The 13698-nt window shown below is 37.6% G+C and overlaps 1 protein-coding gene across 2 annotated transcripts in view; it reads left to right on the top strand.

Annotated features, from left to right (window-relative positions):
* YL-1 (Vacuolar protein sorting-associated protein YL-1) overlaps nucleotides 1-12456 on the top strand; it is a 64881-nt gene extending 52425 nt beyond the window's left edge. Inside the window, exons 1-2 of one of the 2 annotated variants that reach the window (XM_089253220.1) lie at nucleotides 616-706; nucleotides 11221-12456. In XM_089253220.1, the coding sequence (XP_089109346.1) occupies nucleotides 11245-12276 (1032 nt within the window). In that variant the 5' untranslated portion in view covers nucleotides 616-706; nucleotides 11221-11244 and the 3' untranslated portion in view covers nucleotides 12277-12456. Of the gene's footprint in view, nucleotides 1-615; nucleotides 707-11220 lie in introns of those variants that run through there. The other variant, XM_089253222.1, reaches the window with a different exon arrangement.
* Nucleotides 12457-13698: the final 1242 nt, after the last annotated feature.

Genomic DNA, 13698 nt, shown 5'->3' on the forward strand with positions numbered 1-13698 from the left:
AAAATTCAGAATTAATGACAAATTTTTAAATTTGGAATCACAAAATTAATGAAAATTCCGTGTATCAATGAAAATCCCTAAATTAATGAATCCCCCCCCCCAATAATGAATTCCGAAATTAATGAATCCTCTCTATAACTCTATAATGAATTAAAATTTAGAGCTAATGAAAAACCTTGGAAAGAATAATATTTAATAAAAACTCAGAAAGAAAGCAAATAATTCAGGAAATAATTGATAATATATGTAAATAACGTTGATATTAAACAACATTTTTCAGAAGAGAATACGAACTCTATCAAAATGACGGTTTAATTTTTAAAAAACCCCCACCGAATACGAAGAATCGTGCGCGCGGGACACGAAAATCTGCGGCTCAACAGCAGCGCCAACTAGTGCGCGCGTACACGCGCTTAGCGTAGTGTCACCTCGTGTCTCAATTTGCGCTGTCCCTGATTTCCGTCGGCTGCAAAACCGAGTGCTGCCCTGCTTCGTGTCGCGAACGCTGCACGCGGCTCAATTTGCGCTTTGCCTAAGAGTTTCTTGTGCGCGGAAGTGTTAGGAGCCGCGATTCTTTTTTCACGAACTCGTTCTTTAAAAAGAGCCGGCTCTTCTAGACGGTTCATGAGCGAAACAGCGAATTGTCCAACTCGAAATTCCGTTTGTCAGTATTTGTTTTCGTCTAATACTTGAGGTATATAAGAAGGTAATTAACTGCAATTTAATTATTTTCATATAAAAAGAATGGCATGAATCAAACCAACTGAATATGCCATTCAGCTCATGTTTACATTAAACTTCCTTAATGATTATTTCACTGTATTTAAAGTACCAAGAGTTTGTTTACGTTTTGTACATGTATGTTATGCCGGTGGCGTCGGATTCGGTGGATGCAGCCATTGCTCGAGAACTTGCAGTATTTTGTATCCTCGGTGTGACCTCTTATTAATGTTACCTCCTTGGATGAGTGACCTATTCTGTATGGGTGACTACTGTCACTAAATCTGTGCTTCCGTTTGATGTTTTTCGCACTGTATTTTGTAGGGCAGAATGTTACCGCTTTGGATGAGTGACCAACTCTGATGGGTGACTATTGTAGTATCCCACTGTATTTTGTAGCGCTGGTCTGAGTTCTGATTGGCAGAATGTTACTACTTCTTTGGATTGAGTGACCAATTATGCATGAGTGACTATCCGGTAATAAATACAACGCCACAACAGGCAAAACGAGGTGGCTGAGAAAAAGATGCCCATAACATATATGGATGTCATATTTCAAAAATACAGCAACCCAATTAAAAATGCATTTACAAACAATGTATTTACATGATGAAATATTATACATGCCCATATTATTATTGGTTGTTTAATTCTAAGTATGGATAGCCTCCCGATTTACCCCAATATGTTTGGGGTGGTCGAGATGGTACCCACTGATAGCGTTTGAATTATAGTCACAATTTTTGGATAGCAGATCGACACGGATTGGTTAAATTTAGGCGTTTAATCAATTCGTGTTGATGTCCTATCCAAAACTTCTAATTATAGTTTAAATCATGTCCGTGAATATCACTAAAAACGAGACAATTTTCTATAAATATACTCAATTTACGAGCGATGTCTCCAGACCTGTCATTTTGGGGTTGAGGCTTTCAAAAATACAATAGAAAAGGACAAGCTTGGGAAAATATTTATATATACAGTTGAATCTCGTTTTAACGAACACCGTTGTAGTGAAAAAAGAAATCTCATTTTTACAAACACTTTTTCTAATCCCTCAGGTTAGTTTACATAGGTGCAATGCACAAAAACCTGGAATTCATTTATAACGAAATGATTTCTTCTGTCTCTTGGAGTTCGTTATAATGGGACTCAACGGTATATACAGTTGACTCTCATTATAACGGCCCATGTTATAGCAACCATTCCATTACAGTGACCGGTAGAATAAAGTCCCCAAATGTTTTCATAGACTATCATATATGTTTTACTTTCCATATAACGACCCTCCTAATGTAACAACTTTTTTTTATCTGTTTTCGACGGGACGAAGGAGTTCGTTATATTGAGCATACTGTGCATATATTAAGTAGGTTCTTCCTATATGTTCTTTGCCCCCACCCCCTGGAAAAAAAATGGCAGGTCTGGATGTCTCGTAAGATGAGCAAAACTTCTAAATTACTTTTGATTTGACGATATTTCTCATGATACGAATAGCACAAGTGCCAAAGACTCCTAAATGAGCACTGGTCTACATGGCTGTATCCGGGGAACAGCTGCCCTGACACCCCCCCCCCCCCGAGAAGAGAAATTAATAGTTATTGCCACACAGCACAGAAGTATCGGTGAGTTGCCCCCCCCCCCTCTAGTTTAGATCCTGGGCACGCCCTTGGTGGTCTATATACGAGACTATATATGAAAAAGCAAATTGGAAATTATTCTGTATGTATATGGGTTATTCCCAAAAATTGCACATTCCACATTTTTGAAATGAAAACTTCAAAGTGAAATTGGTCTCAAATTATAGCCATTGACTTGAACATAAATTCAAATTTTTTATCACTTGCATTTCTTTGCTGTCATTTTCTTCTTTCTATTGACAATTCCTTTATGCTGTATGTATTAGGTTCTGAAAGTTCTTGCAGAGTAATTTTAGAATGCAACTTATGAGTTACTTACCCCGACCCGGCGAATGTGATTCGCCATACGGGGGTTAGAATGCAACTTATGTAAAACTCATTCCAATGCACGTTCTTTTCCACCACATAACAGCACCAATGTTTTCTGCGGAGTTCTTATAACATTCATCTTTCCGTCAAGTCCTATTTTTCTGACTGTTTGGGTAGTTTTAAAAAGAATTCCCTCTCGTGGCACACCTTCTGCAGTTGCCAAATGGTGAATAATTTCTGATCCACGCTCATCTTTGCTTTTATCCACTGATGATACTTTGAAGTACCAGGTTGGCTAATTTGTTATGTACGAACATGCCAATGATCCAAGGTATTTCTCATCATTTTCGTTTACCGTTGCTTTTTCTTTACTCTGTTGAATTTCAAGCTGTTGTGAATAATTAGTCTGAATACCCGTTTTGAACAGGGGAATCCTCGGTGAATGGGGATATTTTTTGTATAGTTACTTTTTTTTGCAGGAAAATAACAAAAAATACAGTTTCCCTCTTTCACAAATGTAAATATAATCAACTTACCATTACATATACAGTCAAACCTCGTTAGTGCATCACCCGGTTAACGCGTCACTCCACTTACCGGATCATTTTTTGAAAATACCAATTATCCTCAACCAGGAATTGACACAGCTATGGCTCACTCCGTTTAACGAGTCACTCCGCTTATGAAGTCATATTTTTGTTCTCCAAAGAGTGACTCATTAACGAGGTTTGACTGTATATTTTAATTATTCATGAACATGTAGCATATTATGAACATAGATTGTATTTTTTTTTTAAATTTTGGAGACATTCATTACCAAATAAAAATAAGGGGAAGTTATTTATTGTAACTTCAAGAATATTCTAGAGAACTTTACGTCTATAAAATTAACTGCAGAATATATATTTTTATTCAGAACATTAAGAATATCCTCATCAAGAATAATAAGAATATTCTCAAGTTATTTAAATAATAGTCGCCTTCCAGAGAATATTCTCCAGTATTATATCCTCTATAGCCGCGTTCACATGTACAATGAAACATCCCGGGAAGTTCCCGGTAACAGGGATTTTCGCTACAAACCGTTCACATGTCGTTAAGTTTAAGCCGGTAATCCCCCTATTCTTTCCGGAAGTCGTCACTGGTTACGTAGGTTGAACGGAAGTGATTGATTCAAGATGGTTGACGAAGGAGCTTATAGCAGTTTTCGCGGCGCAAAGGATTATGGGAGAGAAGGTCGGTGTCGACCCCCAATCCACCCCAAGAAAGATGGGCCTTTTTTTTATGAGCTTCTCTCCCACCTTTTTCTTCCCTACGAGGGGAAAAAAGTTGTCATGCCGGTAATTACCACCAAAGCGACCCCCAATCTTGCACATGTGAACGGGGCTTATGAGTATGTTCTCAAGTTATTCATGAAGAACATTTATTATATATTATAAATGTTCTTCAGAATCTTCTCTAGAAGGACAAATAGCCCCTATAAATAACTGGGGAATATTCTCAAGTTATTTATAATAGTAGCCTAGTCCTCCCAGAGAATATTCTCCTAAATATTGTTCTCGAAAATTTGACATCTCTACTAATGATTGACAATTTTTTTTTCCGAGTGCAAGGTGGGCACACACACCATGAGTGACCAAGTATTACAGGTGAATGAGTACACCTTTTGCTGCTTTTTTTATATCTCGCCTATGCACAAACCAGTTGCGCTTACAGCTGTCCGTCATACAAGAAAATTGCATTTATGAGTAGTAGTTTCTTCGCTTGTCACGTTCATCATCGCAGCGTGTTTTCATGTCTACATCATATAAGACAGACAGACAAAATTTTATTGTTAGGCCGTGAGCCTATTACAATTTGGTGGCTTTTGAATATATATTATACGCTGAAGAGTGAGAAAGAATACATCAATTTGCGATTGGGGAAAGGATTGCACTGAGTCAAATACATTAGTGACACATTACATTGCAAACAATACATTGAATAAAGTAAGAAAAATATACATAATAATATTTTTTAAAAAACACATTGAATAGGAACATTAGAAAATTCTTTGAATAGAGAGCAAAAAAAAAAAAAAATACACACACATATATATATATATATATAATATATATATACGGGGTGATTATAAAAAAACTATCCCGACATATGGGCTCCTAACTATCATACCATTTACAGAAACTGAATGAAATTTTGGCATAAGGTATTTTGAGGTATGCGCTCAAGAATGATATGGAAAACAACAGTGTCACTCTAACAGTTACGGTTACAGTGAGAAAATTTTGAAAATATCAAATGGCAACACCAAGTTTTTTGTATTGAAATGTGATCTCCATACTGAAAAACACTAAATAGCGTTGGAATAGCACCTGTAGCACGAAAATCCCCGGAGCTAGGTAAGGAAAAAGTAAAAAGAACTTTGCCGTGCACCAGAGCATTAATGTTCGTTTCATTCGTCACACCGTTTCTTCGGCTGAGATCCCAGCCTGATTAGTCCTCCACAGGGTCATGTGGAAAATTTGTGAAACACAATAAAATGCTTTATTTTATGCTGCTTCTCTGTCCTTATTGGTTGTCCTCACTTTTAGCCTATCTACCGCCGGTGATTTTCATGCTACAGTTGCCGTTCGAACGCTATTTAGGGTTTTTCACAATGAAGATCACATTCCAATACAAAAAACTTGGTGTTGCCATTTGATATTTTTGAAATTTTCTCACTGTAACCGTAACTGTTAGAGTGACACTGTTGTTTTCCATATCATTCTAGAGCGCATACATCAAAATACCTTATGCCAAAATTTCATTCAGTTTCTGTGAATGGTATGATAGTTAGGGGCCCATATGTCGGGATAGTTTTTTTATAATCGCCCTGTATATATATATATATATATATATATATATATATATATCAAAGAGTGCATCGAAATATATTTATGTCTAGGATTTATAAAATGAAGAGCCAAAAAAACTGGTACAGGCATGCGTATGCAAATAAAGAGATATGGAACCAATCAGAGTACGGCGCTGCGGTCAGCAACTCCTATATAACACAACAAGTATCTGGCGTAGTTGTTAGATCGGTTACTGCTGCTACAATGGCAGGCTATCGAGATTTAAGTGAGTTTGAACGTGGTGTTATAGTCGGTGCACGAGAGATGGGACATAGCATCTCCGAGGTAACGATGAAATTTGGATTTTCACGTACGACCATTTCACGAGTGTACCGTGAATATCGGGAATCCGGTAAAAAATTAAATCTACGACATCGCTGTGGCCGGAAAAAGATCATGCAAGAACGGGACTGACAAGAATCATTAAACGTGACAGACGTGCAACCCTTCCGCAAATTGCTGCAGATTTCAATGCTGGGCCATCAACAAGTGTCAGCGTGCGAACCATTCAACGAAACATCATCGATATGGGCTTTCGGAGCCGAAAGCCCACTCGTGTACCCTTGATGACTGCACGACACAAAGCTTTACGCCTCGCCTGGGCCCGACAACACTGACATTGGACTGTTGAGGACTGGAAACATGTTGCCTGGTCTGACGAGTCTCGGTTCTAATTGCTTCGAGCTGATGGACGTGTACGGGTATGGAGACAACCTCATGAATCCATAGACCCTACATGTCAACAGGGGACTGTTCAAGCTAGTGGAGGCTCTATTATAGCACCTGCTCAAAATCCTGGTGGTTTTTCGTGTTTCCCTTCTAGAAGTCTGACACTCAACATCGAACCAACCAAAGCGTCCATTCTGTGTATTAAAGCCACTTGATGACCTTGATTTTTTTTATTAACCCATGATTTTTTGCGGTCTGCATCAGAAATGGAACGATTTCTTCGGTGCCGATATCGGGATCAGCGGAGAATCGTGAGTCTATATTGTGCACGAATTTAGGGCCACCTTCACTATTCCAAAAGGATTTCAAAAATCCAGTAAATTATATTTGGTTTCTACAAGATATACAGAAGACTGGATGTTGTGAAGATATTTATTATTTGAGATGTTAATTTTTTAAGGAAGGAAAAAACTCATCTCTGCCTCCTCTACCGGGAGTCGAACCCGTGTCTCTCGATTGCAGGACGAGTGCTCTGAGCCAAAGCCGCTTGTAAGTTAAGCGTACCCACTCAATGTTAAAGAAAGGCCGCGGAATTGATGACAGCGCCATCTGAAGTTTGATGGGTCAAACTTGCCGATTGATCACGTGGCTCCCACGCTTCTCTTCCCCCCTTCCCTTGATCGCGTTATTCCGATTTCAACTTTGATTTATTTTTCAGTCTATTGCTACGGAACCTAAAAATCTTAGTTCCCACTAAAGCGGACATTTTTTACTTCTTTATAGGAGACGTACTTGTGCCTAAAAGTATAAATCACTCAATAACAATGTTATCGACACTTCAACAGCTAAATCTATACTTGTGAACACCCGTCTTCGTGTCATTTTACACCCATCAAATGCACGCGGACTTATTCAATAAATATAATTTTAGTTGGCCCTCAAAAGGCCCGTTTTTATAATTTTAAAGATGAACAATTTGCCAAAATAACCACGAGCAATAGCTAACCAACCTAACCGAGAGTCTTCACATGAGTAAGTAAACAAAATGGCGCCGTGATGGGGAAATGCATTATGGGAAATGACTTTCCTACCCGATGCTAGCAGCCAATCACAGGCCAGCAGGCACCCATCTAAACAGAGAGGGCGCTGATGCCGGTTGGCTACCAGTTTAACGATAGGACTGTTTACGCTTACTCTTAATGCAGCTTTGCTCTGAGCACTGGTCCAGCAATCGAGGGACCCGGGTTCGACTCCCGGTAGAGGCAGAGATGAGTTTTTTCCTTCCTTAAAAAATTAACATCTCAAATAATAAATATCTTCACAACATCCAGTCTTCTGCATATCTTGTATTAACAAGTGGAGAGCGACATTCATGTCATATATTTGGTTCCTCGGAATAATTAGTATCCATTAAATATAAGGTTGCTCTACATCATATAAGAGCGTAGATGGTATAGAGGGAAGAGGGTCTGTCATTCACACAGACCTCCCACTCAAAAAATTGGAAAAGTAGGACTAAAAAAGTAGGATGGAGTGGGTACCCCCCTTAGACGACGTAATCATAGCATAAAAAAAATTCCTAAAAATTTTTTTATTTATTTAAAGATTTTTTCCCCATTAATTTCTTTTATAGCATTATTTCAGTATCCTATAAGACAGAAATGACTTGGTCACAAAAACAATTTTTGGCCAAAACAGTGCACTTTAGCAACCACAGAAAATTATTTCCTGTTGTCAAATTATATATTACTTTTTTTTTTGGAGTCTTCCACAGTCCAACCTGTCAACTCGCTTCGACAATACACCGCAAATTATGAAGGCATGTAAGATTTTTAAAAATGACGCTCCTTTGAGACCACTTTTAAAAGCACGGTGAAAAATGTGTAAATGACAAGATCTGTTGTAAATAAGGCAAGGCGAACCAGATAGTTTTACTGCGTTGTCCATCCTTTTTTTAAAGGGATTTGTTTACATTTTACTGTTCAATACTAGTGTAATTGTTTTTGAAAAATGAAGCACTTTCATTTCTAGTTCTGTCCTGAGTATTGTATACATTGTTTATGCCTCTGCATGCCCATAAATACAGAAGAGCCAGAGATGCCATTGACGCGTTATAACGCGTCAAATACCCGGAATTTCGGAAAAGGACGTGTAAAAATTTTGTTCATGTGCTCTTTCCTAGTTCTAAGAAAAATCTCCAACTTTTTCTTACCGTGTATCATGATCACGCGACCTTGAAAAACTGGTTTTACTACTTTGTACACTACTGTATTGATATACACGCGGGTTGTTAAAGAATAAGATGAGGGATATCTTTGGTTGCATCCCTGAATGAGGGGCCGTGTACAGAAGTTTCAAATTTTGGATTTTTATTACTCTGCAGATTTTCTCCCTTTCGGCTATATACGGGAAATTACAGTACTTTCGCGGCTATCGGCTGGCATTCAAAGACTGCGTTTATACGGCGTAAATTTATTTATTAGTTATTTATACAATAATGTTGGCCAAGGCCTAAACATGAGAATTCGGTTGATGGTGTCAGAAAAAAAGTTTTATATTTTTCGAAAATATAAATGGTGTGGGTGAATTAACGACAGTGGAGGGGAGAGAGAGTTCCGGTTAGAAATGGTATGTGGAAAAAATCTAAATTTAAAGCAGTCAGTGGAAGCGGAGATGGGGTTAATCTTAAGTGGATGATCAAGTCTACTGGAGAGATTTGTTGGCTTGGAAATAATACCGGTGGTATCAAAATTAAAAAGGCCATGGAGAATTTTAAAAAGCATGGTTAATCGAGAAAGAAGGCGGTGAGTATTTAGAGGGACAAGATTAAGTTCACGTTTAAGTTCAGAGACAGACATAGGAGAACCAACTGTCATAGATAAAATGGGTGGATTTATTTTGTATTGATTCCAGCTTCTCGATATTGCTAGCAGTGTAGGGGTCCCAAATTTCGGAGGCATAGGAGAGGACTGGAAAAATATAGGTTTGATAATAGAGAAGTTAACACATCACGAGTAGAGTGTTTTAGATTGCGACGAAGGAAAAAGAGTTTATTGAGGCATTTTTGATAGATATAATCGATGTGTTTATTCCAGCGCAGGTCTTCTGAAATGATAATACCGAGGTATTTGTAATTAGAAACCTGGGATATGGACGAGTTATTGAGGGAGTTATGAAAATTTGAAAGGTAAGGTCTTACGTGAAATTCTCATGAGAACCGGTTTAGAGATGTTAAGAGGCATTTGCCATGTGGAGCACCATTGGGAGATGGAATTGAGATTGTGTTAGAGAAGTTCTTGGTCTGACTCATGAGTTATGGTGCGGTAGATTACGCAATCATCAGCAAAAAGTCTCCAAAACTGCTCCGAAATGGACTTTGTCACTTCCTACCCCTGAAGTTATAGATTCAATTTAAACCCTTTACCACATTCTCCATCATGTTATTTTTTTCAGTTAAATACAAAAGTTAAGTAACACAGATCCAGGGAGATGTCATAAGGGCCATTTCAATACAAATATGCCACAACAGGCAAAATGCCCAACGAGGTGGCTGATAAAAAGATGTCCATAAAAATATGGTTGGCATATATTTCAAAAATACAGCAACCCTATTAAAAATGCAATTAATAAAAATGATAAACAATATATACATGTGATAAAGTATTATACAATGCCCATAAAGAATACTTATAGTTGTCTTATTCTAAGAATGGATATCTTCTCGATTTACCCCACATGTTTATCGTATTTCTTTTTTAAATGTGTCAATTTTATTACAATTTACTACCTCCGGGGGGGGGGGGGGGGTAAGCTATCCCATTTATTAACAGCCCTATTAGAGAAAATTTCCCTGCGACACCAAAACCTTGTATTGTCCCTTACCAATCAATACTGGTGTCCCCTTGCAAAAGCAATCGATTGGCGGGGCACTAAAATAGCCATCCTATCCATCCCGTTGAAAATTTCGAACACTTTGAATATGAGTAAAGGTCATTATATGACAATACATTCTGTATTTTATAGGACAGAACCATTGTTTTCCTATATTATTTTTGTTTCCAGACTCTACTCCCCCAGTCCACTCTGGATCACCAATGTGAGAGGCATAAACACAAGATTTATACCAACATCAAATTACTATTAAATTTCAAAAAAAATTTGAAGTGAAAGAAAAATCATCCTGATGATATAATATACAGCTGAGCAAGTCCACTTTGACTAAATTTTACAGACCGAAATCGGGGGAGGGGCATGTTTTAGAATTTGCTCATGGGGGTGGGCATTCTTCAAAGGTTGTGGAGGAGTCACTTATCACATTTTGTATACAAATTTTGAGAAAATAAAAAGTCTATTTGCATAGCCTATTTAAAATATTTGAGATATCTTTCTCACACAGTTAAACATTTCTGTGCACTCTGTTGCGATAATGTCCACTCAGTTACGGGAAGTATTTTTGCAGTTCACAGGCAAAAAATTATAAGAACACTTCAAACTAAGATTTTAAGTTCCAAATTACCAACCCATTGTTGGTCAGAAATGAAAAATTTTTGATTTTGAGTATAAGTAAAAAATTGACTTTAATTTGAGATCAATTTTATTTTGAAAATTCAACTTTGAAATTTCATTTCGAAAATGTCCTCTATGAGTGAGGTGTGGGGGGGGGGGGTCCATAAAGGACACTAGATATGGGACTTATCGGAGGGGGGAAATGTTAGTTCAGGTTTTGACAAACCAGATAAAAGTTTTTCTCATTTTTGGCATTCTTAGTAAAGATGCCATATGAAGAATATTTCATATTTTTATAAATTGTGGTTGATGACATAAGCATCATTCAAGCCCATCCGCCCCCCCTTGTCATCAAGTCAGAACCTCCTACTCTATAGATGCTGATTTTAATGGCCCCTTAATGCTTACCATTTTGCTCATCCTGTATTTTTTACTCACTATAAAAAAACATGTTCTCACTTGAGGTTTTTTCCCTTTTGTAGTAAGGCAGTAATTTCTGAAGAAAAATGTTGGCAGTGTCCAGAGAAAGGCGATCAAAGGCCGGGAATCGGCTTGCTGAACTTCTCGATGACGAAGATGACTTTTACAAGTCGGCATATGGTGGTTTTGAAGAGGATGAAAATGACTCTGAGTTCTCAGTGAAATCCGAAGAAGAGCAGCAACTGACAGACTCGGCTGACTCTGATTTCTCTGCTGCTGAAGCAGATGTATCCAGTGGGGAAGAAGAAGAGAAAGAAGAAGACGGTGGGAAACGAAAAGGTAGGAAATATGTCATCCCACAGAAAAGGCTTGCTAAACCCGCCCCAGAAAAGTCTACCAAGAAAAAAAACATTTCTATCGGTTCTACTTCCAAGAAAGGCGCTGACAACTCTACAGCAAACACAAACATTGAGCGCAAAACAGTACGTCATTCCACTTCACTGAAGTCTGCCCAGACTACTCAGCGTCTCCAAGAATTGAAGGCGAAGAAACGAAGTAAAGAGCAGTCCAAGAAGATGATGGAGAGGTACGAAATGACCCAGGAGGAGCTGCTGGAAGAGGCGAAGAAAACTGAGATAATCAATTTGAAGTCATTAGAAATGTATGAGAAGATTGAGCTCGAGAAGAGAGAGAGGGCCAAAGCCTCCAGACAGAAGACAGATGTTCCCATGATACGTCTGCATTCGTTAGCGATGCCTTGCATCGATCATGCTCTGGTAGACGAGAAGACCGGTGAAATAACGGGTGCAAAATTAGGACTGCACGAAAGGACTTTCATCACTTTTCCTGATCAAGAGACTATGGATAAATATTTCCCGAAGAAGAAAGCTCCACCACCTCCAAAGCCGAAACTGACGTCAAATGGAGAACCTGCTCGATATTTTGATCCAGTTACTAAAGTTGCTTACAACACTGTCGCAGAATATCGCCTGTTACGCTTTGCATATTGTACATATCTAGATAGGAAGGGAAACCCGAAAGATCCAGAAATAGCAGCTTTCCAGAAGTGGTATCGTCAGCAAGGTGGTGCGGTTCAGAAAAGTGTTAAAAGCTCTTGAACATTTTACTGTGTTGCTGGGATAGCAACCATAATTCGAAAAGTGCAGTTTGTAGGATCAGCGATGTTCTTGTTCCCTTGATGCTAAGTCTGTGTTATAACAACAGTCTATGAATGTTTCCGATCAATGTCACAAATTTTTTTTATCATTTGTCATACACATTAAAAACATTTACACCTGACCTCATCTACTGCTTTTTTTTCTTTTTTTGCTAATTTTCATTATGCGGTGAAACCTTAATATGCTCTTCAGGTAAACTCCATAATGATAACGAACCAAGAAAAAACATTGTTGCATAGGGATTATTGTTATATTGAGTATCGTCAGAGAGGCCGCTGTATTCTATAATTTACCTGGGTCCCTCTCGAAAACAATTATCTTGGAAAAAAAAAGTATGGTTCTTCCCCCATAATTCACTGGTATCTCTATGAATTTTTTCCAGCATGCCCCAGGTCTTTAATCGCCTGCTTATATCTCTTCATTGAGACAGAGTGGCGGGCCATGTTCTGGGTAGGAAAAGGAGGTATCTTTGCGAATAAATAATTAATTTCTAAGAACGTGTTTTATCCAAAGGTTCATTTACTTTCATTGTCTACAAGTAGGAAAAGCCTCTGAGAATTGAACAAATATACAGTCGATCCTGCTTATAATGTTGCCATTTAGAACGTTTTTCCACTTAGTACGAGTTATTTTTGTCGTCCCAACTCTAAATAACTCTCATTAAGATTTCTTGTTTAGTGTTTTCCTGCTTACATTTTTTACAGTTTTTGAAAAACGTTACAAACAGGATCCACTGTAATTAAAAGTTAGTTACATATTTACTAATAAATCAAGATATATAAATTCCCTCTCGTTGATTTTCCATTTTGTTAAAAAAAAAATCTTGGCGCTTTCAATAATATCTTCTGATAAAATTTAAAGCAAATGAGATTCTCTCTCTCAGACACTCATGTTCCGATTTCCTATTCATATAAATACTTGTGAAGCGATTTGCTGGTAGAATGGCTTTATTTCCCCTCCCTGATAGTCAGGGTTGGGTTTTTGACATGACAAGCGTTAAAAACAGGTTTAAACTGTCAAAAACCTAAATGAATGCTTTTTAATAATATTTTGAACACAATAGTTATATAGCATAATGAAAAACTTACTTTTTTTGTATATTACAATGTTTTATTTTTAAACATTGATTTATTACAATAACTAAAACAAAATATTGATTATAATTTGCAATTTTGAATTTTCAACATAAGAGTCTCGAACATATAAAATACAGTTTTGTGGTTCATTTCTACTGATTACCTGTGTTCAATTTGTTAAGTGGAATAGAGCTGCTTATTAAAAATATGTATGATAGGGGGCATCACACAGAGTTAGGTTTTAGACTTCAGAAACTATAAATCAGCATTAAAACAGTAAAAAAAC

This window comes from Pholcus phalangioides, unplaced genomic scaffold (assembly GCF_987345545.1).
Source record: "Pholcus phalangioides strain wild (caught in Gottingen) unplaced genomic scaffold, Ppha-v1.0 ptg000032l_1, whole genome shotgun sequence".
Taxonomy (NCBI): Eukaryota; Metazoa; Arthropoda; class Arachnida; order Araneae; family Pholcidae; genus Pholcus; species Pholcus phalangioides.